This window comes from Zootoca vivipara, chromosome 2, assembly GCF_963506605.1.
Source record: "Zootoca vivipara chromosome 2, rZooViv1.1, whole genome shotgun sequence".
Taxonomy (NCBI): Eukaryota; Metazoa; Chordata; class Lepidosauria; order Squamata; family Lacertidae; genus Zootoca; species Zootoca vivipara.
Genome location: NC_083277.1, coordinates 65624461 through 65646468, shown reverse-complemented (window position 1 = coordinate 65646468; position 22008 = coordinate 65624461). Strand labels below are relative to the sequence as shown.

Sequence of the window (22008 nt, the reverse complement as noted above, 5' to 3'; positions counted from 1 at the left end):
CAGGAAACTGGCTTTTTATGTCTGCTGACTCTAAGAAGGTAGATGGAAGTACAGCAAGTTCAGTCTAGATCAGAAATTAAAAGGCTTTCTTATACAAGGAAATGTATTTTGTCTGTGTAGAGAACTAAGCTGGGGAACACTGCTTTCCTTTCTAGGGATTGTATGCAAGCAGATACATTAGAGAATATTCCATTGTGCAAAGAGAACTCCTTGTGCCTATTGGAACATTTTGCTTAGCACTACATTGAACGCAACGCAAATCCAACAGCCATGTCTACACAGAAGCAAGTTCTACTGTTCAAAGGGGTCTTCCTCCCAGGTAAGTAGTGTTAGGATTGCAGCCTCAAATGCTCATAAAATCAAAATAGTCGCATGTCTTAAACCAAGCTCATAATTTCAGCAGGCCTAACAATTTGTGATTTAAAAAATAAGAACATTTGCATTGGCCATCGTTAGGCTCTTGGGTCAGCAGCATAATTAGCTGGCAAGTGGAGTTGTCATGTGTTACATCACATAACCACTTTCTTTCATTATGAAAATAACTTCTACAGGAAATAAATTAATTTCAAAGATTAATTAGTTCCCAGCTAAACCCTGCATTTCCAGAATGATTTTGTTAATGATCACCCACATTAACACAAGGAACCCATGTTGCTGGACATTTTCTTGGACTTGGCTATGAAATACTTGCAGCTGTGATTAAGTGAAGAAAATCTGAAACACACACACACTATATTTTATAACATAATTGGAAGTGGGGCGTCATTTCATCATCCACACGCAGGCATTGTATTTCAGTACAGTGCATTTCAAAACAAGTTAGGTATTTTTGTGAGGCACATTCGATTGTATAGTCTTCTTTTAAAGCCCTCAGTCAAGCTTCTAAGTATACTCTATGGGTCCAGGTCCATTGATTTCAAGAGGTCTACTCTGAGGATGACTAGCAATTGATTTCACCATATACCTTTTATTAATAAACTACCATGACATGTCTACAATACTGTCCTCACATTATATCAGTGTTGAATGCCCTCTAATGGTATTTCATGTCTCAGGATGGTTCACAGGATAAAATCAGAATATAAAACCACAAAATACATAATCAAAATAAGAACAACAACCCAGTAACGCCCCCTCCCCATTTTAAAAGAGCATAGGATGTCAATAAAATCAACCAAAGGCCTGGTTAAAAACAAAGGCTTTTGCCTCTTGCCTAAAGGTATATAATGAAGCATTACACAAATGGGGAGCCACTGCAGAGAAGGTCTGTTCTTGTCTTTTATGTATTAGTTGTAAATTATTCTGAGTACAAATGCAGAAGACTGGGGTTAGAAATAACAAACTATTCTTGATGTTGTTAACAGAGCCTAGCTATTTTCTAATCAGCACCACTGCAATCAAATGTCATTCATGTTCAATATCTTCAGCCAAATCCTGTCCTCCCTCAAAGAGTTGCGGTGTGACCTGGCAACCAAACCCTGTGTTGTGGGTGGGTACGATTGGATAGCCACAACACCCTATTGGTAGGTCCCTTGATGCTGGGTTTAATCAGGCCAATGGGACACTAGCCAAACCAATCAAGGGACCTATATATGCCCATGCATGTGACCCAGAGCTTCCTCTTTTGGTCAGTGCATCGGAACACCCGCCCACCTCTCCCTACTTTTAGGGCTTGTGTGCTTGACCTTGCGATGTGGTTGTGTGTCTTCTCTCGTTGGGACAGGGGCACAGCAGGAATTTCCCCCACTTGGCTGATTGGCTGCTGCCACTTGGGTTTCGCCTGCCACATAGCAAATCGTCACAACTTGTAAGCTCTGATTCAGGTGATAGGGATGGGGGAGCGCTCTCGCCATCCCTATGTGAAGGGTACTCCGTTAAAGGAATCCAGGGACTCTATGGTTTGGTCAACCCTGTGAGGGGGTTGTGCCCGTGCCTGAGTCCAGGGGGACATCTGGGTGGTGGACATAGCATGTCCCCGGCTTTCTGCCTATCCAGGTGTTCATCCTAGGCTGGCCGATGCTGGTGCCCTGGGTCAGCGCTACCTGCAATGGTGCAGGGAGCTAATTGAACCAGAGCCTATGCAACCACTCACTTGCTGTAATCAATAAAGTTGTGGCCTAAATTCTGGCAAAAACCAAACCAAAATTTGAGTCTTGTCTGAATTTATTTAAGGGGGGAGGTTCAAAGGTCTAAACATGCAAATTGAAGTGCCAACCCCAACAGTAACTAATGAGAAACCTGGAGCACTGGCAGGAATATCACATTTTAACATTACATTAAACAGTGAGTGCAACCTGGAGAGTTAAATGACAAAGTAATTAACCTTCTTAGCTCACATCCGGCATTATCATCTCCCATGTGAAGAGGACTATGTGGGAGGGAGACTTTGCCCGCTGGGGGCACACCTGGAACCTCGTATTCATGGAGATTCCTGAACAATCTAGAAAACTGATATTCCAGCATTCTATATCATGTAGTGAGTCTCCACAAGGAGTGATGGGCGACAAGGCTGAAGGTGTATCTTAGCATGCTTGTCCCTGTTCTCCTTCACATGATGCTACTTGGGCGGGAGGTTGTTATAATGCTTTGAGAGAGCTATTCTCTACAGTAATAACAGTATCAATAATAGCAGATGGCTAAACAAAGATAAATTATTACATAGCATCTTTTATGACTGGTAAAAAAAAGTTTGAACTATTCCTTCCTTTCCACAGTACTGAAGTATGGAAGTAATTGGGTGATGGTGCTGGGTGAATTAATGCAGACCTGAAGGGTTTTGAGTACACTATGAAAGTGTGTTAAATGGTAACCATGATGTGATCTTACAGATTGTCAGAGCTGGGTCAAAGGCAAACACACAGTGTGTGGAAAGTATGGATCCAGGAAGCAGAGACAGCAATACAGCTTTGGATCAGATCTTACTGAAAGGCAGAGGAAGAGCTGCATAAGCCAAACATTGCATAATAGGGTAAATCTCAAAGCAGGATCAGTCACAGACCAGGGAATACAGTTGAGCCAAGCAGTTTACTGGAACAAAGATGATGGGAAGCAGCAAGTTGAAAGGCAAGCAGGCATAAGAACAAGGGAGCTGGATGACATTGATGTGCTGGTGGGTGTGTGGGTGTTGGGATGTGGCAGTCCAGCAGACCAGAAGACAATCTGGATTCTAGCTGTGGGTATTCTAAAGGGAAAGTAGAGATTCATATAGACAAGGCCAGAATCTTGATGTCATCTAGGCAAAGATCATTCTAGGCTTTACTTGGAACTATTTATAATCAAATCCTGACCTGGAAAAACCAATAGACTACTTGGGGCATGGAGCCTAGGAAGATAAGCTTGTCCCTTTCCGTCCAAGTTTTCACGTACTTACAAAATCAGGCATCCGTGTGCAGACCAGGAGGCTCCATGTCGGAACCCTAACATGTCCTGAGGTCTGAAACTTAATGGAAGGATGAATTGGTTTTACTTCTCAAGTTGACCAGTACAAAGACTTTGTGGTTTGGCTTAATTACAAGTTATTGGTCAGAAAATCACAAGTCTTCATTTATTCCTCTTAAGAGAAATTTATATGCTCTCCAGGATATATTTTATGACCTATACTGCCTAAGTGATGTATGAATTAGGTGACAAGTAAAAATTCTACATAATGTACCATGAGATAAACTTGCAGAGAAACAGGAATGCTTTACAGGGCAAAATAAGAACATGACAGCAATATACTGTGAAACAACGAGCCTAATAATGTAAGAAGAGACTACTGGATCAGGTCAAATGGCCATCTAGAATTGCTACTGCTAACTTAGCACTTCAAAAATTGGCCATCTTTGGCTGCAATTCTGTTGTTGTTGTTTAGTCGTTTAGTCGTGTCCGACTCTTCGTGACCCCATGGACCATAGCACGCCAGGCACTCCTGTCTTGCACTGCCTCCCGTAGTTTGGTCAAACACATGTTCGTAGCTTCGAGAACACTGTCCAACTATCTCGTCCTCTGTCGTCCCCTTCTCCTAGTGCCCTCAATCTTTCCCAACATCAGAGTCTTTTCCAAGGATTCTTCTCTTCTCATGAGGTGGCCAAAGTATTGGAGCCTCAGCTTCACGATCTGTCCTTCCAGGGAGCACTCAGGGCTGATTTCCTTAAGAATTGATAGGTTTGATCTTCTAGCAGTCCATGGGACTCTCAAGAGTCTCCTCCAGCACCATAATTCAAAAGCATCAATTATTCGGCGATCAGCCTTCTTAATGGTCCAGCTCTCACTTCCATACATCACTACTGGGAAAACCATAGCTTTAACTATACGGACCTTTGTCGGCAAGGTGATGTCTCTGCTTTTTAAGATGCTGTCTAGGTTTGTCATTGCTTTTCTCCCAAGAAGCAGGCGTGTTTTAATTTCGTGACTGCTGTCACCATCTGCAGTGATCAAGGAGCCCAAGAAAGTAAAATCTCTCACTGCCTCCATTCGATGAGACATGCTTCTGATTAGTCATGTATAGACTAAATTCGATGAGACATGCTTCTGATTAGTCATGTATAGACTCCCACCATTTATCACTTACTAAGACAGAAGGAAACATAAGTCACCATTATTCCTGTTTCACAGAGGAGGAATAAAGCTAAAAGACAGTGACTTGCCCAACTATGTAACCAATTTACCCACCTCATTAGGATGGACAAGTGATAACAGATATGTGGCCACACCAGTTTATATGTTAACTCCTCTATGTGGCTGCATCTCTCCATATGGAGGATTTTAGAACATATGAACTGGCCCTGATCACGCCACAAACACTTTTTGAGATTCTTCTTCATGCTGTTTGCCATGTAGTTGAAAGACTGCTGCCTGAGAAAACAGTGCCCTTTGGACTTCTTGGTACAAATCTATTTATCAACGTACATCCTGTTTAATTAATTAAAAATGTACACCCCATTTAATGAATTAAAAATTCTCAAAATTACAAAGATGGTGGATTGAAATCACAACTGAACAACTATTTAAATGACCTCAATCAAAAATGCAAGCAAGCAGCAGTTAAAACAGTAAACAAATACTATTCAGTAAAAACTTACTTATTCAGTAAACCAATACTAAATAGTTCAGCCATAATTTTTTTGTGTCCTGGCTCCTAGCTACTGAACCGCGTTTGTTCTTCAGAGGATGGCTAGATGACAGGACCGGAACAGGAATTTTCCATTCCCAATTTTAGAAAATGAAATATGACTTTGTATCTGTTGAACATATAACATGATGGAACTTGAGAGAGAGCAAAAGTGATGAGATGAGAGAATTCTTTCCAAAGAGTTTGAAGCCTTGGAAAGCAGTCCTGCTAGCATTTAAGAAAGCTTGGCTTTGTATACGCTAGGAAGTATGGCTCAGATAAACAATCAAGAGAAACAAGGATAGGGACTGAAGAGTTGCAACGAGAAAAACATGTGGCTATGCAGACTTGTTATGGAGCTCACACTTATTTGGCTTGATGTCATTTAAATACAAATCTATTTAAAATAACTAACAAGCAAACAAACAAACCTTCACAGTTCCTGTTCCTGCCTTTCAGGCGTAAAAAAATGTGCATCTACCAAAGTGAAATTGTGGGGAATGCCTGACATATACCAAACCCTATGGGCTTGATCATCTCCAGTCAGAACTGAAGAGCAGGATTAATAATGCTTTAAGTACCTAAGTAAATTGGCTCCCTAATACTTGTACTGTACTTTTTTTTTAAAAAAAATTGACATATAGCTATTTCAATGGGTACACCAAAAAAGTCTTTAACATGTGCTGAATACAAATATAATGTACTAGCTGGCCCTGCACATGTTGCTGTGTGTTAGTCTGTGAAATGGAGGGTAATAGCCCCCCTTCAGATCCCCCTGAGCCTCAGAGTCCCCCTGAGTCGAGGCGAGATACTGTGGAGAGGGCAGGTTTCATCCCTGTGTCTCCCCCCCACCCTGTTCTGACCCATTACGTATCCCTGCCCCCTATTCGGCCCCCCATCCCCCCCAGGCAGGCCCCTACCTCCACTTGGCAATGTTGGGTCTTGTTGCTGGAAAAGGCCTGTTTTCAGTTGGTTTGGTCTTCAACACCTCTGCTGGATGGATGTATGTGAGTGGTGGATCTCGTGGTGGAGGCGGAGTTTGTGGGTGTGGTGTAGATTTCCCAGGAAGGGAGGGGGTGTACTGTGGGAGGAAATCCACTTGAGGGCGCTGTTTTACTTTGTTGAAAAAGAGGTTTGTACCTGCGGAGGTGTGAGATTTGAGGGATTTTTTTTTCCTAACAACGCTCGGGGAGTGGCCTGGATCATTGTGTCAAAATTTCAGGACGATCGGTCAAGCAGCTACGGAGAAAAGTGGATCCTGCACTTTCACGATTTTTACATTTTTATATATATAGATGAAAGAGAACACACAGGATGGTGCTTGTGACCTGCCTTTCAGGAAGATCACCTACTTCCAACTCACCCAGTGTGCAGTAAATCTTAAGATACTGAGACACTCAGAGCAAGGAGAGAGTTTCCTTATTTCTCTATGATCATGTAAATACTATGAATGGGAGCTTCATTCCAAAGAGAGTCCTGTATATATAAATGCATCCTTTCTAATGGTCCCAGGAGTGAAAGCACAACTGTGACCTTCGTTTTTTCCTCCCTGTAACACGGCTGCTATTCTGAGAGATTTGTAAAATTTATGGCCACCATGTGACAAAGCTAAAACAAAAAAACCCAAAGAGCACTATGTTATGTTATTCTTGTTATTATTTATTAAATTCAAAGTTACATTCATGATTTTCACTTGCTTGCATTCTTCTTTACATACTTCTGTAATCATAAATGTACTTTGGGACAAGACAAACATCTGCTGAGACTTGTTAGATAGTTTTGTCCTGGGAATATTTTGTGGAAAGTTGTTAAAACAACTGCAGTGCTGGAAATAATTAACCTTTCTGAAGGGCTGGGGAGCGGGGGCGGGGGGAAGGTTTGCTGTACATTTGAGCTACTATTAAAACAATTTTAAATAAATGCTGTTTATTTTCTCGAATTCCTGTATGGTACATTTATATTTAATCCATGAAGAGTATTAATATAAATACTATTCGCCGAAATCTCCATCTTCTTCAACACCAGAGTTCCTTTTTGTTGGATCTAAGATACTGGCAATATCAAGCTGTGCCTACAAAGATTATTTTCATTGCTAACTTGAACCCAAGCTGTGAGATAAAGGGACATTTTTCCTTTGTAGGTGCAGCTTGAGTCATGCCTGCAGAGAATCATCATTTGCACTGCCGGCTTGAATTCAAGTTGCCAATGAATATTTGCACTTGCACATATATCAGCACATCCCAGAGAGTTCAAATATACTACAGAGTTTTCCCACTGGGAATTTCACAGTGCAGCCCTGCCCAATACTGTCATCACCAGTGACACAGCACAGCAAGCACTGGTAGGACTGGATGTGCTATGGAGCTCCTCCTGCGAAGTTCTGTATTGCACCCCATCCCACTGGGACTTGTGGTTAGTGCCAATTAGCTGATCAGCACCCCTAGCATCCTTAGCTTGCCAAGGAACAATCAGGAGTGGATTTTAAGGTTCTCAGAGGCATCTGGACTAAGATACAAATCCCAACTCAGCTATGGCAGACCCTCCAGGTGTCACTATTTTTCAGGGACGACCCTCATTCAGAGAAGCCGTCCTGGTTTCTGCTTTGATTCCAGAATGTCCTTAGGATCATTAGGATGTCCCTATTTTCATTGAAAAAATGTTGGAGAGTATTATAGGATGTCCCTATTTTCACTGGAGAAATGTCGGAAGGTATGCTATGAAGCACCCTGTGTAATCTTGGGCCAGTAATGATGTCTCAGCCTACAAAGTTTTGCTGTGAGTGTAAACTGGAGAGGGGGGAGGGAACTCCTGGGGAAAAGAGGGGGCAAAAATGTAATCAATCAATCAATCAATCAATCAATCAATCAATGTTACTAATCTTCTAACTAAGGGGCCCTCAATAAGGTTGCAAAGAAACCCAGTGTTCTGCAGGATAGTTTGAAAGCAAGTATAGACACTGCATTAGTGAACTGTTGAGAGCATTAGTGAACTGTTGCAAGGCCAAGCAAGGAAACTACTTTCATGCAGAGGCACATCATAGAAGACTGGAGAAGACCAGGTTTTCCAAGTGGTCACTTTTAAGCATCTTGAAGTCATAGTCCAATTTTAAAACCAATTGATTTTAAAGAGCAGCCTCTTTCAAAAGAGGCTAGCCCATAAAACCTATTAGCAAAGTGAACACTGCAGTTTACTAGCCAATACCATGAAGTGCACAGTGACTGCTCTCATGAGACAGACATGTGGAAACAATTAAATGAAGCAACCAAATTACTACCAGAAATACATAAAACGGATCATGTAGAATCAAGTGACTCAATATATTTGAGTTTCTTGCTATATACACACTGCAGGGGAAAGACCTTCAAAATCAATGAACTTTTCCTGTTTAGAAATGAAGGTCAACGACACAATGAAAATACAAACAGAGGACGAAATGCATTGGGCTGGGCCTGAAGAAACTCTTATCATCTGAATTTTGTATGTGTATTGTCATTACAGAAATTCTGAAAAAAAATAAGATCAGTCAGCGTCTGGGGGCCAACAGTACCGCAACAACTGATTCAAGAGATTTTGAGATTTAAAGATATTTTGCAAACAAAAATAACAAAAATGTTAACATAAGACAGGAGATATAGGAAATCTGATGCTAGATTATATCTGGAACAAAATGGCTTGTAACGGATAGTTTACAGTTCAGTTTTAGCCATATTTACATGGAAGTAAGTTCCACAGAGGCCAACCATTCAGGTGCTGACATTCCTACATCATCAGTCAACTTACTGGGTAAGGGCCACCTTGGATGTAAGGAAATCATGTTTTTTCTATTATTACAGTGATAGGATTGGGCACTATCTCTCGCCACTCCAGTTCAGGCAGGGGTTTAAGTGGGATCCAACCTTGAAAGAATGAACTGCAGCTGCTACTTCTCCTTTCTGCCCAATGACAGGCATCATGAAGAGTCACAGGCTCTTCCTTTAAATGGCTTCCCACCCTCTCTTGAGTGAAGAAATATCTCAACAGACGTTGCTAAGATGATTGCCTTTCCCTAGCTGCTGCACATATATGAACATAGCTGTCAAGTTTTCCCTTTTCTCGCGAGGAAGCCTATTCAGTATAATGGAATTTCCCTTAAAAAAGGGGAGAGCTTGACAGTTATGTATATGAATCAGACAGGAGTTCAACCTTGAAATTTTGTACAGAGTGCCTGAGACAAGAGGAAGCTGTGCTGCTGCCTCCTCACCTCTTTCTGCAAACCTTGTACCGAATGAACGGACTGTTGCCCTTCCTTTCCTGCTCTGTGCATAGCTGCCAAGTTTTCCCTCTTCTCACGAGGAAGCCTATTCAGCATAAGGGAAAATCCCTTAAAAAAAGGGATAACTTGGCAGCTATGGCTCTGTGCCATGGGGTGAAGGTGAAAACCCTGTTCCTTTATGATAATTTTGCAGATAAAAAGAAGAAACAATTATCAATGGAAAACAGCAAAAAATGTTTTTGTCACTTGCCCAACAGTATCACACTTAAGAGGTCTGGTCGACGAGTATCAGAGTTCATAAATTATTTTGCAAGGTAAAAGAGTTAAGGGTCCAGTGGATTGTGAATTGACTTAATTATGACAATAACTAATAACTCAGCTGCTGTTCTGTGATGAAGTTGGTAAAATGTCCTGGCTTGAAAGTGCTGTAGTGAGGGTTTCACTATATAGGGTTTTTTTTTCTAATTTTCTAATTTTCATTTCGATAGCCAGAACAAAGCTCCCTCAAGCAAGCCAAACTACTGTTGGGCCTTTGGCTCTATGTCAGAATTTGTCTGGAAGCTGTAAAGTTGTAACCACATACACGCCTCTAGGGAAGGATGCTATCATACAGAGCAAATAAATTTCTACTCCCATTTATCAGCTGTGGTAAAGAAGCAAGGACCTGGTTTCTGTGTGGTAAGCCTCTGAAACAAATATACAAATATATATATCCAAGCTATCTGTGATAACAAACATTCGGCAGCTAAGCCAAAACCAATACACCAAGAACTTTCTGCTCTTTGGTTAGGCTGTATTACAGATAACGGCAAGCATTCTCTGGCACAACATTACAGAGCCCTTGTCTATCCAGCATGCTGTATTTCAGTTTTGTGTTGTATTTGCCCTTGTGCCTCCCTATTTTTATATATACTTTCCCTCTATTACGGAAGAATATATCAGTATAACCATCTGCTTAAAAAATGATACAGTGCATGGGATTCCTTGCCAAGAACAACTAAAATCACTTCTTAGTTTTCCTCCCCAATTACAGAAAAATCTAAATAGACATGGCTGAGTCATATTAATTCTTTATAATTCCTCTTCTGCTGGCCGTGTTTGTAATATGATCCAAGGGCAGCCTTTTACTGCTGCAGATGAGCAATAATTATGTGGTTAAAGCAGTAAATCAAAATATGTGAAGTTTATGTTTAATGCTCTGCCCTTCCGCACACTTCCAGTCTAATCTTTGGTCCCCAAGGCAGAATTCTGGAAAAGCGCTGGAGCAGAAAGAAACAAAAGCTGTGGAAAGTAACTGATCAGAACCAAGGCACAGGGATAGATTACATCACACACTAAATAATCAATGTAATTAAGGTCTGTCCTTAATTAGTACACTCATCTCTAAGTTGGATATAAGCATGAAATTCAATTATGCAATGCAAAAAAATCAGATATTTTTTCCTGACAATGGGGTGAGATTGAACTAAAGAATCACACTAGCAGAAGCCAGTGCAAGGGATCTCACTAGTGCAATGGAGTGTTGTCTTTTCTCTCCCCTAAGTGACCCCCACAAATTTGACTCACCCCCCAGAAAACCCCCCAGAACAGCATGTGAGTGGAGGAGAAAGGGGATTAGTCTGTTTGGCAAGCTGGAAAGCTTGCACAGACAGAACAATTGCCTTAGTGCTATTCGTATTATCTGTCAGAACAAATAAAAATATATATTAAGGTTTAAATCTGAAGCTATTAATAGCTAGGCTCTTGCTCCAAGAAAGGTTCCCAAAACAGAAGAGCAGGAGTTTCTTACTAAGATCTATAGCAATATATTTCTTCTTCTTTATATCCATGGATCAGGCATACCAGGCATGCAGCCTTGGCTGTGTATTTCATCCATCTCTCTTGTTCTAAACTGTTATTGTTCATCACCATCATTATTACACTGTTTCTTTTGAGAATGAAAATGTAATTGTACACAAGACACACATAGTGGCCAATTCCAAAATGTAATGTTTCAAAGTAAAATTCATATGTTGAGGAAAAATACCTCAGTGGTGGAACATGAGCTCTGTTTGCAGTAAGTCCCACAAATGTACGAACCTAGGCAGCTCAGTAGCAGATTTCTTCACACAATTAATTAATTAATTAATTTTAATACCCCACTGTTTCTCCTTTAGGAACCATGGGCAACTAACAACAAATATTGTTTTCTACTGACAATATTTTTTATAATAAAGGTCAGTAAAACACAGTGCACTAGACAGTAGTTCTTGGATTCCACTCTATGCTCCATGACAATAACCAATCTGGAACAGGCTGCCTCCCTAATTCCTGGACACAGGAACCACCTATCTACAGCATCTTGTTCTTATTGAGATTCAGCCTCAGTTTATTGGCCAGTCCACTACTGCCTTAAATGCTGGGTGTCAGCTGCACATTGGTGCTACAAATCCCCAGATGCCTCCTTCCAGTGGTTTTATATAGATATTAAATAGTATGGGAGACAATATGGGATCAAAGTGCCAAGGGTTGAAGCAGAGAGACTGGGCAGTAGTTATCCAAAAACCTCGGTGTGCTCAGGGAGGGTGACTTCATAGGTTGCTCTACCAGTGATTCTGGGCAACACTCTCTTCCATCTCAAGGCATTCACAATTCCCTGGACATGCCCCACTCCATCCCCAGCAGTCGATCTCTCCCTCCTAGATTTCACAAACCAAGATGGGCAAGTTTCAAAAGAGCAGATGGTCACTCTAAACCAGGCATCCCCAAACTGCGGCCCTCCAGATGTTTTGGTCTACAACTCCCATGATCCCTAGCTAACAGGACCAGTGGTCAGGGATTATGGGAATTGTAGTCCAAAACATCTGGAGGGCCGAAGTTTGGGGATGCCTGCTCTAAACTCTGCAAGTATACCTGTCCACATCTTCAATTTGTAGTAACTGGAAAAAGATCCCATTAACTATGATGAGACTATGGTCTAAATACCTCTACAGGACCTGCCTCAATTGGGGCAATCAGTTTGGTATAGATACAAGTGTGCTTTACTCCTTGTCATCTTTAAGTACAAAAAGTTAAATACAGTGGTAACTCGGGTTAAGAACTTGATTTGTTCTGCAGGTCCGTTCTTAACCTGAAACTGTTCTTAACCTGATGTACCACTTTAGCTAATGGGGCCTCCCACCACCGCCACGCGATTTCTGTTCTCATCCTGAAGCAAAGTTCTTAACCCGAGGTACTATTTCTGGGTCAGTGGAGTCTGTAACCTGAAGCATCTGTAATCTGAAGCTTCTGTAACCTGAGGTACCACTGCAGCAGGATTGGCCCTTTATGCAACATTCTCTATAACGATTTCCAGCGTCAGATTATGAATGAGCTTTTAGCTCCCCAGACTAGGACATGTATGGGAGCTGCTCTCATATGGCTTATACCACGGGTAGACAAACTAAGGCCCAGGGGCCGGATCCAGCCCAACCACCTTCTAAATCTGGCCCACGGACAGTCCGGGAATTAGCGTGTTTTTACATGAGTAGAATGTGTGCATTTAAAATGCATCTCTGGGTTATTTGTGGGGCATAGGAATTTGTTCACCCCCCTCAAAAAAAATAGTCTGGCCCCCCACAAGGTCTGAGGGACAGTGGACTGGCCCTCTACTGAAAAAGTTTGCTGACCCCTGGCTTATACCCATGTGACTTGTATATTTCCTTATCCCCCTCTGCATTAAGGATGTTATGACTATTTATAGAAGGGATGGGGAACCTCGGACCCCACGGCCAAATTATGCCTGCAAAGCTATTTCTCCTAGTCATTGGTGTTGGGCAGGGAAAGCTTCAGCTGCAAAGGAACAATCTGGAGCCTTAAAGCATGGTCCTGATTGTTCCTTGGCAAGCATGGCTTGCATCTTTTAAATTTGGTGCCAAATGCAAGCTCTACTGGGATGGATTCCACTTGGGAGCTCCCAATCAGACTCGATCCCTGCTAAAAACACTAAATGCAAACCATGCTTTCAAAAGGAATCTTTGCTTGAATTCAACCCATGGATGCAAAAACAAAACATAACACAACCAAAAAAACAAAACAAAACCTTTCTTTGCAGCCCTGGCTTAAATTAAAGTTGGGGCTGTAAAAGAAGGGAAGAATCAGAACCACACTTAAAAGTCTGCTCTTGATTTTTCTTTGAAGTTTGAATCACCTGACATCATGTGAAGTCAGGTGATTGACAGGTAGGTGGCCATGTCCATCTGTCAAAAATGGACCACAGAGGACAAGCCAAATCTGAACCCAGCATTAGCCCTTACCACAGAAAGAAATGGCTGAACATGTAAGTTTTTATTTGGTAGTCAGTAATTCAATAGGCTACTGCTATAAACTAAGAAAACAGTAAACATTTCACAGTTGGTGACGTATTATGCATGAGAACGAGAACACTACTTTTCAAGCAACCATTTCAAACTTTCATTTCCTAAACAAAAATTTAAAAAATCCTTCCAGTAGCATCTTAGAGACCAACTAAGTTTGTCATAGGTATGAGCTTTCGTGTGCATATACTTTCCTCTCCTAGTTCATGTCGACAACTTACAGTGGAACCTCGGTTTATGAACACCTCGGTTTATGAATTTTCAGTTTATGAACGGCGCGGAACCATCTGGAACGGATTAATTCATATTCCATTACTTTCAATGGGAAAGTTCGCTTCAGTTTATGAACGCTTCAGTTTATGAACAGACTTCCGGAACCAATTACACCCATGCTTCAGTTTATGAACGCTTCAGTTTAAGTACTCTGCGGACCCGTCTGGAACGGATTAATCCACTTTCCATTACTTTCAATGGAAAAGTTTGCTTCAGTTTATGAACGCTTCAGTTTAAGTACTCCGCGAACAGATTAATCCACTTTCCATTACTTTCAATGGGAAAGTTCGCTTCAGTTTATGAACACTTCAGTTTATGAACAGACTTCCGGAACCAATTGTGTTCATAAACCGAGGTACCACTGTACTAACGTTTTTGCACAAGACATAGGGACTTACCTGGATCTCCTCGTCGTCCAGCCTTTCCTCGCCTTCCAGGTGGACCTGTGCAGGGGAAAAAATATATACATGTAATTTTGGTCCCACTTATGTACCTTTCAGAAAGCTTAAACCAGTTTACATAGGGATCCCAAACAGTCTTCCATTGAGGCAGTGACCAGGTTGAGAGGCCTCTTTGGCTTTCACAATGCAATAGCATCATGTGCTGGGGTGAGGAATCTGCAGCCCAGATGTAGCCTTCCTATTTCAGCAGCATGTGCCATCAGCCTCCTATGATACTGTGGCCCACACTTGCCTCTTTCGAATGCCCCTCAAGCACCTTCAAATGCTTCCTCTTTGTTGACTCCTGAGGGATTGATGGCAGTGTTGGAGAAATGCCAGGGGAAAAGAAGCTGAACAGAAGTCTAGTGTCCAGACCAAGGGAAGTAATAGTACTACTCTATTCTGCAGACCACACCTGGAATACTGTGACCAATTCTGGACACCACAATTTAAGAAGGATGTTGACAAGCTGGAACGTGTGCAGAGGAGGGTGACCAAGATGATCAAGGGTCTGGAAACTAAGCATTACGAGGAGAGCTTGAAGGAGCTGGGTATGTTTAGCCTGGAAAAGAGAAGATATGATAGCCATCTTCAAATATCTTAAGGGCTGTCACATGGAAGAGGGAACATGGTTGTTTTCTCATGTTCTGGAGGGTAGGACTTAAACCAATGGCTTCAAGTTATAAGAAAGGAGATTCCAAGTAAACATTCATAAAAATTTTATGGCAGTAAGAGCTGTTCAGCAGTGGAACAGACTCCCACAAGAGGTGGTGCTCTCCTTCCTTGGAGGTTTTTAAGCAGAGGTTGAACGACCATATGTCATAGATGCTTTACCTGAGATTCCTGCATTGCAGGCGGTTGGATGAGATGGCCCTTGGGTGCCTTCCAACTCTAGGATTCTATTATTCTATGACACCACTGCCTTGCAGGGCATCCCTGGAGGTGGTGTGGGTAGCAAGTACAGGCAAGAAAGGGGGAAATGGGGAAGTGGATGGGGGATGGGGAGGAAAGGAAAGGGTGTGTGGAACCAAAGCAGTCCTGTTAGGAAGAGGATAATAGGAATGGCAGAGAGATGGAGGAGGAAACCAAAATTAAGTTGTGGCCCAAAGGCACATGAGGCCACCACCCTGCGGAAGCTAAGTAGGTCTGGGTTTGGTGAGCACTTGATTGCCTGAGAACCACGTGTGTATGTCACTTTCAGATCCATGATGGAAGAATGGCAGAATTTAAATTTAAGAAAAATTCTAAACAAATAAAGTTGAAATATTGCTGTATTGCAATGCTGTATGGGGAAGGGGGACAGAAAGATGGAAGGATAGGGGAAAGTGGAATGGCCCTCCTGTCTTGCATCAAGCCTTGGGGATGGACAGAGAGGAAGAATGGGCCTTGTGATGGGGTGAGTGGGAAAGAGATATGTGTCTGTGGTTGGTGGTCTTGCTTATTCAGCAGGGAAGATCTGGAGCCAATGCAATCAACAGGCAGTGAAAAAAATGATAGAAGTACTACACCTTTTTTAAAAAAACAAGAAAGCTTTCCATCTGTAACACTGTATTGTCAGCTTTTACAATACTGCATGTTTTCATCATCTGCGTTGTTGTATAAACGCTTCAGTTAGTGGAAACCATATAAAAAGATCTAGACTATTAGACATTCCCAGTCTATGAAATAATTGTTGAACTGCCAAAAAAGTTTCCTTTCTACATATGTAAAAGAGCTATTAGCCAAGATCTAGAGATCTCACTTGAAGTACAAACAACACTTGTTAAGTCTTGCCTGTACTGCAATACTCTTGTGAACCCCAAGGGGGAATTTCATATATACAGACCAAGAGAGAGAACAAACTTAATTAAACAGTTATGTATGTGAAAATCCCACAAGTCCTTGAAGATGGCAGTGTCCTAAAACTACAGCAATATAAGCATACTAAAGAGGCTGCATAGCACAGAGGTCAGTGTACTCATAATAGTTTTCTTTTAAACCTTAATCCTGTGGCAAACTGACCCATGTAAAATATTACAGATATGCATTACAGACTTATTTCTTTTTTGGGTACTGTGTCGTCTTGCCCTGCCTTATCCCACCCAGCAGTTGCTGTAGTGTCAAAGCATCAGCATGCTGATTCACACACTTGATTTCATAATGTACTCTATCAGGACAGCAGCTCACATGATATCAATATCTAACAACAAATTGGTTAATATTACCTACTAGCTAGCCTGGCCACGCATTGCTGTGGCTCATCCCTGTGACTGCCTCCACCCTGTTCCGACCCATGACCTATTCTGCTCCCTCCTCCCCCCACTCCTGGCTCATCCCTGTGATTGGCCCCACCCTGTCCCGACCCATGACCTATCCCGGCCCCTTGGCCCAGTCTGCAAAGCCAAGCTGAGATGCTGTTGGAGAGGGAAGGTTTCCTAGCTGCAGTACCAGTGTAGCCGTCGCTAGAGGGTGCTGTTTTGCAACTTCTGCTGTGCTCCCAGCATCCCTGGCTGTCTGAGTTTTGTGTTTGGGAACAGTGGGTTTTACCTGCTTTACTTGCCTTTCTGACTAATCCAAAATGAGGAAGGGTGTAGAGTAGGGGATGAAAGGCATACAATGAGATTCACACACTGACTTATGATTCAAAACAGCTCAGGGTTGTTTTTGCTTTTTACAGATATGCAGTATCAAAATTTTGGAAAAGGCATACACATCCCTTTCCCCAATGCCAGTTACAAGACAGCTGGATGAAGCAGAAAGACTCCTTCATAACTGAATCCACATGAAAGAAGTCTATTTTAAATGGAGATGCTGAAGCTGCCAGTTGCTTCAGGCTCTTCCACAGGGACCGCTATACAGAGCACAGGCTGGTTGTTTTTGTGTGGGTTGTTTTTTGTGGGGATGGGAAGGCTTGGGTATGTTGGGTTGGCTGTTTGGGGCCAGAGACCATGAGCAAATTTGGAGAAGATTTTGACTGTAGGTGGACACATACTCATTGGACATGCATGGCGGCAAATGTGGGCAGTGGGAAGAGTCCCAGTTTGTAAACAGTTTGTATACAGTTATGTATTCCCGACCCTGTCCATAGGGAGCTTAAATCTTTGGTTCAGCATTCCTAAGCTTGTTTGTAACATGACAACTCTGACGAGCACTGATATATTAAACCTCTCATGGGTTCGTTCAATGCATGAGGGGATAGTCTGCCTAAAGCAGAGTTGGGTAAGATGTGGTCCTCCAGACGACGTTGGATCCAGCGCCTATCAGCCTTAGCCAGCACAGCCAATAGTAAGGGACAATGGGAGTTGTAGTTCAGCAACATCTGGAGACTCACAGGGTAGCTACCCCTGTACTAGAGAAAAGGGGAGAAGCAGCTTGAACAATTGATCATCAGCTTATATTGTATTCCATTGAAATAACTTGATATACAAATCCAATTGTGTACGTGACTAAAACTGAGGACCATCTATCACAAGTAGCTACGACTAAGGCCAATGAATATTTCCATATACTTTTATACTCTGCAAGAAACCTACAGTCTTGGGTTTGTTTGTTTTTAACAATAATATCTTATTCAGGGATAGTATATTACTGAAAATCTGTACTATCTCTCCTGCTTATTGTTGTTTTATTATTATATCTGTGTTGCTGGATTTTAGCAGTATGTGGCAATGGAAATCATTATAAATAACTTGGATATAAGATTTGCACCAAGGTATCCAGAATAAGATGGTTAGACTGCAAAACAGTACAACAAGGAAAGAGTCCTGTTCCAACTTTCATGGGGAAAGTAGTTTAACTGGTTGCAATTTATTGAGTGGAAGAATATGTACTGTTTTTAATTTTTACAGCATCTTGTAGCCAGTGATGAGTGCTAACACAATGCTCATTTTAATGCCTTGTTTACTAGCCATTCAACAGTGAATATAAAGGAACTTCAGCACCAACTAGTAAACTGGACTGATTATCACTTGTTATCAAAAGGCAACTGTTTTATGATGTATATCAACAATTCCTCATAATGTTTCCAGATTGTGAAGTGTTTCTTGTTCTGTTCTGTTGTTCCTAATAAGCTCAATATTCCTATAGAAATAGGCCTGCTTTGCTGGAATGTGACAAGATGTTGAGGAATAGGCTGTTTTATGCTTTGTATTTACACTGCACTCACAAAAAACTTTCATAAAAATGTAAATAAAGAACTCTTGTTCAAAGAACCACAAGAAGAAATAATCTTTGTTGTTGCTGCGTTGACATTAACGAGGGAAAAATTGGAATTAGACTGCACCAGAATGAAAAAAGTATGTTTTGATAAAAGCACAAACTTTTAATTACTGCTAAGCATTGATCTTTAAAAGCAAACAGAACCCCCCCCTTTATTCTCATTTTTAGTTCTTTTGGGAAGAGTAAATAGTATGACATACAAGAATATAGGAATCAATGCCAGTTTATAAAGTATTTGCTGCCTCCACATCACTATAAGAAGAGGAATATTTTATTTACACACCTTCCCCTTCTATTGCTATTTATAGACAGAACTCAACCAGAATTTAATACCACAGGCTATTGAATGGTTGCACTATGCTCTGCTGAGTGAATGTCTAATTACAACTATGCTGGAAATGGCTTTTCTTACTCAATTGTCATGGGTGGTTTGCCAGTGCTTCTACTGAGAGGAAATTGCAATTCCACCAGTAATCAATTTACAATATTCTGTCAATCACCTTTGTTCCTTTTACAATTTATAGTTATTCACACAGCTCATTCCCAGCTCGTGGGCTTCCCATGGCCATCTGGTTAGCTACTGTGAGAACAGTATGGTGGACTAGATGGGGCTTTGCTCTGATTCTTCAGAACTTTTCTCATGCTCTGTGTAGAATAGGATTGTGCAGGTATCATAAGCGCCTACTGATTAGTGCCTGTGGAAGCAGGTAATTTAATTTTGTAATTGTGCATATTATTTTTAATGTAGACACCTTGTAATGCTAAGGACCCAAACTATGACTTAATGAGAATGAGTAAGCATCTCCCTCCCTCCCTCCCTCCCTTTATTTGTATGCTGCCTTTCCATAGCTGAAACAATGCTCAAGGCGGCTTACAACATGACAAGATTTACATAATTACCAACATAACAAAAGTCATAAACAATAGATAAAACACATCAAAAAGTACACAACCAAATGGAAAACAATTTCCATATAAATCATAAAATCTAAAACTAAGAATACAGCATTAGTATCACAATTTAAAATTACATAGATAAAAAATAAGACCAATTAAACAAAAAACAAAAAGGAGCCCTCTCTGCCCAGCAGCAGCAGCAGCAGCAGCAGCAGCAGCAGCAGCAGCAGCAGCAGCAGCAGCAGCAGCACTCCTTTATGTGAAGCCCCCAGGGGGAATATCACAACTGCTTTGTTCTTCCCCCAGTCCTCCTGCTGCCACAAGACCTGGAGTTAAGCCATTGTTTGGTTTAGTGTTAAATGCAAACCTGGGCTACAGTTTGTTTTGATTCAAACAAACTCTGAGCTATAAGCAAGGTTTGTTCTTGGTTAACTACTTGCAGTTTGTATGCAGGAGGCACTACAGTTTAGCTCTAAGTATCACTGCGCTGTGGGTTAATGCACAGAGTCTAGGGCTTGCTGATCAGAAGGTCGGCGGTTCGAATCCCTGCAATGGGGTGAGCTCCCGTTGCTCGGTCCCTGCTCCTGCCAACCTAGCAGTTCGAAAGCACATCAAAGTGCAAGTAGATAAATAGGGACCGCTCCGGCGGGAAGGTAAACGGCGTTTCCGTGCGCTGCTCTGGTTCGCCAGAAGCGGCTTTGTCATGCTGGCCACATGACCCAGAAGCTGTCTGCGGACAAACGCCGGCTCCCTCGGCCTATAGAGGGAGATGAGCGCCACAACCCCAGAGTCGGACACGACTGGACCTAATGGTCAGGGGCCCCTTTACCTTTACCTATCACTGCAGCAGCAGCACTGGGGAGGCCAGGGGCGCCGGTTTTCGCCCTCCACACTCTCCCCACCTCAAAGGGATGCCCAGCCATCCCAGCAGACCTGGCCAGACATGTCATGCCCATGCAACACCCCCTCCCCCAACTTGGCTTGCCTGGGGGAGGCTCCCTGCATGCTTGCTTTTCACTAAGTCATAGTTTGGCTTAGCATCATGTGGAAACGAGGCCACTGAGTGTTTCCTGCAGTACCGCTTCACTATAGGAATATGGCTATGAACACCCAGCAAACATTACCAAGTAATATTTCAGCATTAGAGCAGCACAATTTAATAAACCACCTACCAACTGCCTGCCCCCATTTGCCATGAACTACAGCACATTAATCCTAAATTGTTTTGTTTAGTGGTAAAAAAACTTTCTCAACACACGCACATGAAGGACAGGAGGTGGGGAAAAGCTTAGGCAACATTTCCTCATTTGGATTATACTCGAAATCCCATCCAGGCACACACTGATGGTGACATGGACACTGCACATACTTTGTATGACAAACAGGATGGGTGATGTTTAAACTATGCCGGATGTGTAGTGCTCCACCATCAGGAATCACTTTTTGTAAGCCCCTTTTACAGCTTCCTATGGGAAAATTGGTTTAAATTGAAAGAACAAAGCAATGTGAAATGAGGCAATTTTATATAAAAATAGATATGAAGCAATACTGTGCGAAGAAGTATCCAAATATTTGGACAAGATGGCACTAGTGATGCTGCAATTGACATCTGGCAGTTTCGAAAACCTAAATGGCCAGAGCAACTAATTACATTTCATTATTAATTTGGTGAACGTCATCCAAGGGGCCTTCAAGCATAACTGCAGGGAAACCGAAGAAGAACTAGGCAGCATTCTTTTTCAAAAACCGAGACACAATTTAGGTTGCTATCAGAATATCCCTAGCAATTGGAGACATTTGTGAAGCATGCCACCCACACTTTACAAATGTATCATGCATGGGGTGGGCTCAATATTGGATAAGCAGATAGGAATCTTCCTTAAAATGAGTCAGGCCACCGGTCCATCTAGCTGAGTATGATTTACACTGAGTGGCAAAGGCTTTGCAGGGTTTCAGACAGGGAGCATTACATGGAAATGTCAGAGATTGAACATAGGAGCTTCTACATACAGAGCAGTTAAACTATCACTGAGATACTATCCTCTCACCCCTTTTCTGAATATTTGTGTAGGGGGAATATGTACTGGTAGACTTGCCCTAAAACAAGGGCTTTTTTCAAGCTGGAATTCTCCACCACTCAGTTGGGCACCATTGCCATTATAAGAGAACAAGCGTTCATAGTTAAGTTCCGGCAACCCTTCTTCTAGAAAAACAGCACTATCTAAAACCCTAGCACTGCCATCTTCCAGAGAGGCATATATACTGTTCAATGACACACCTTTCAGTGAAAATGCAGTTGAATTCAACCATGTATCTTTATAAGCAAAATAAAAAATTGCCAAAGGCATTTGTAACGCTAGGGATTATTTCACCAGCATATTTCTCAAGAATGTAATAACTAATATTGGGGATTTTCCTACCTACCTCCATACCAAACAACTTCTAATATTTGAATTAGGAATTCAAAATGTGAAGTAAAAAGTTATATAACACTACCAAATTTCAAGCAGCAAACAAAATGCA

At 41.8% G+C, this 22008-nt stretch overlaps 1 protein-coding gene across 1 annotated transcript in view; it reads right to left on the bottom strand.

The window, feature by feature from the left end:
- LOC132591727 (collagen alpha-1(XXIII) chain-like) overlaps window positions 1–22008 on the bottom strand; it is a 210002-nt gene that overhangs the window by 2554 nt on the left and 185440 nt on the right. The window contains exon 3 of the mRNA XM_060271654.1: window positions 14350–14394. Within this exon, the coding sequence (XP_060127637.1) occupies window positions 14350–14394 (45 nt within the window). The remainder of the gene's footprint in view (window positions 1–14349; window positions 14395–22008) is intronic.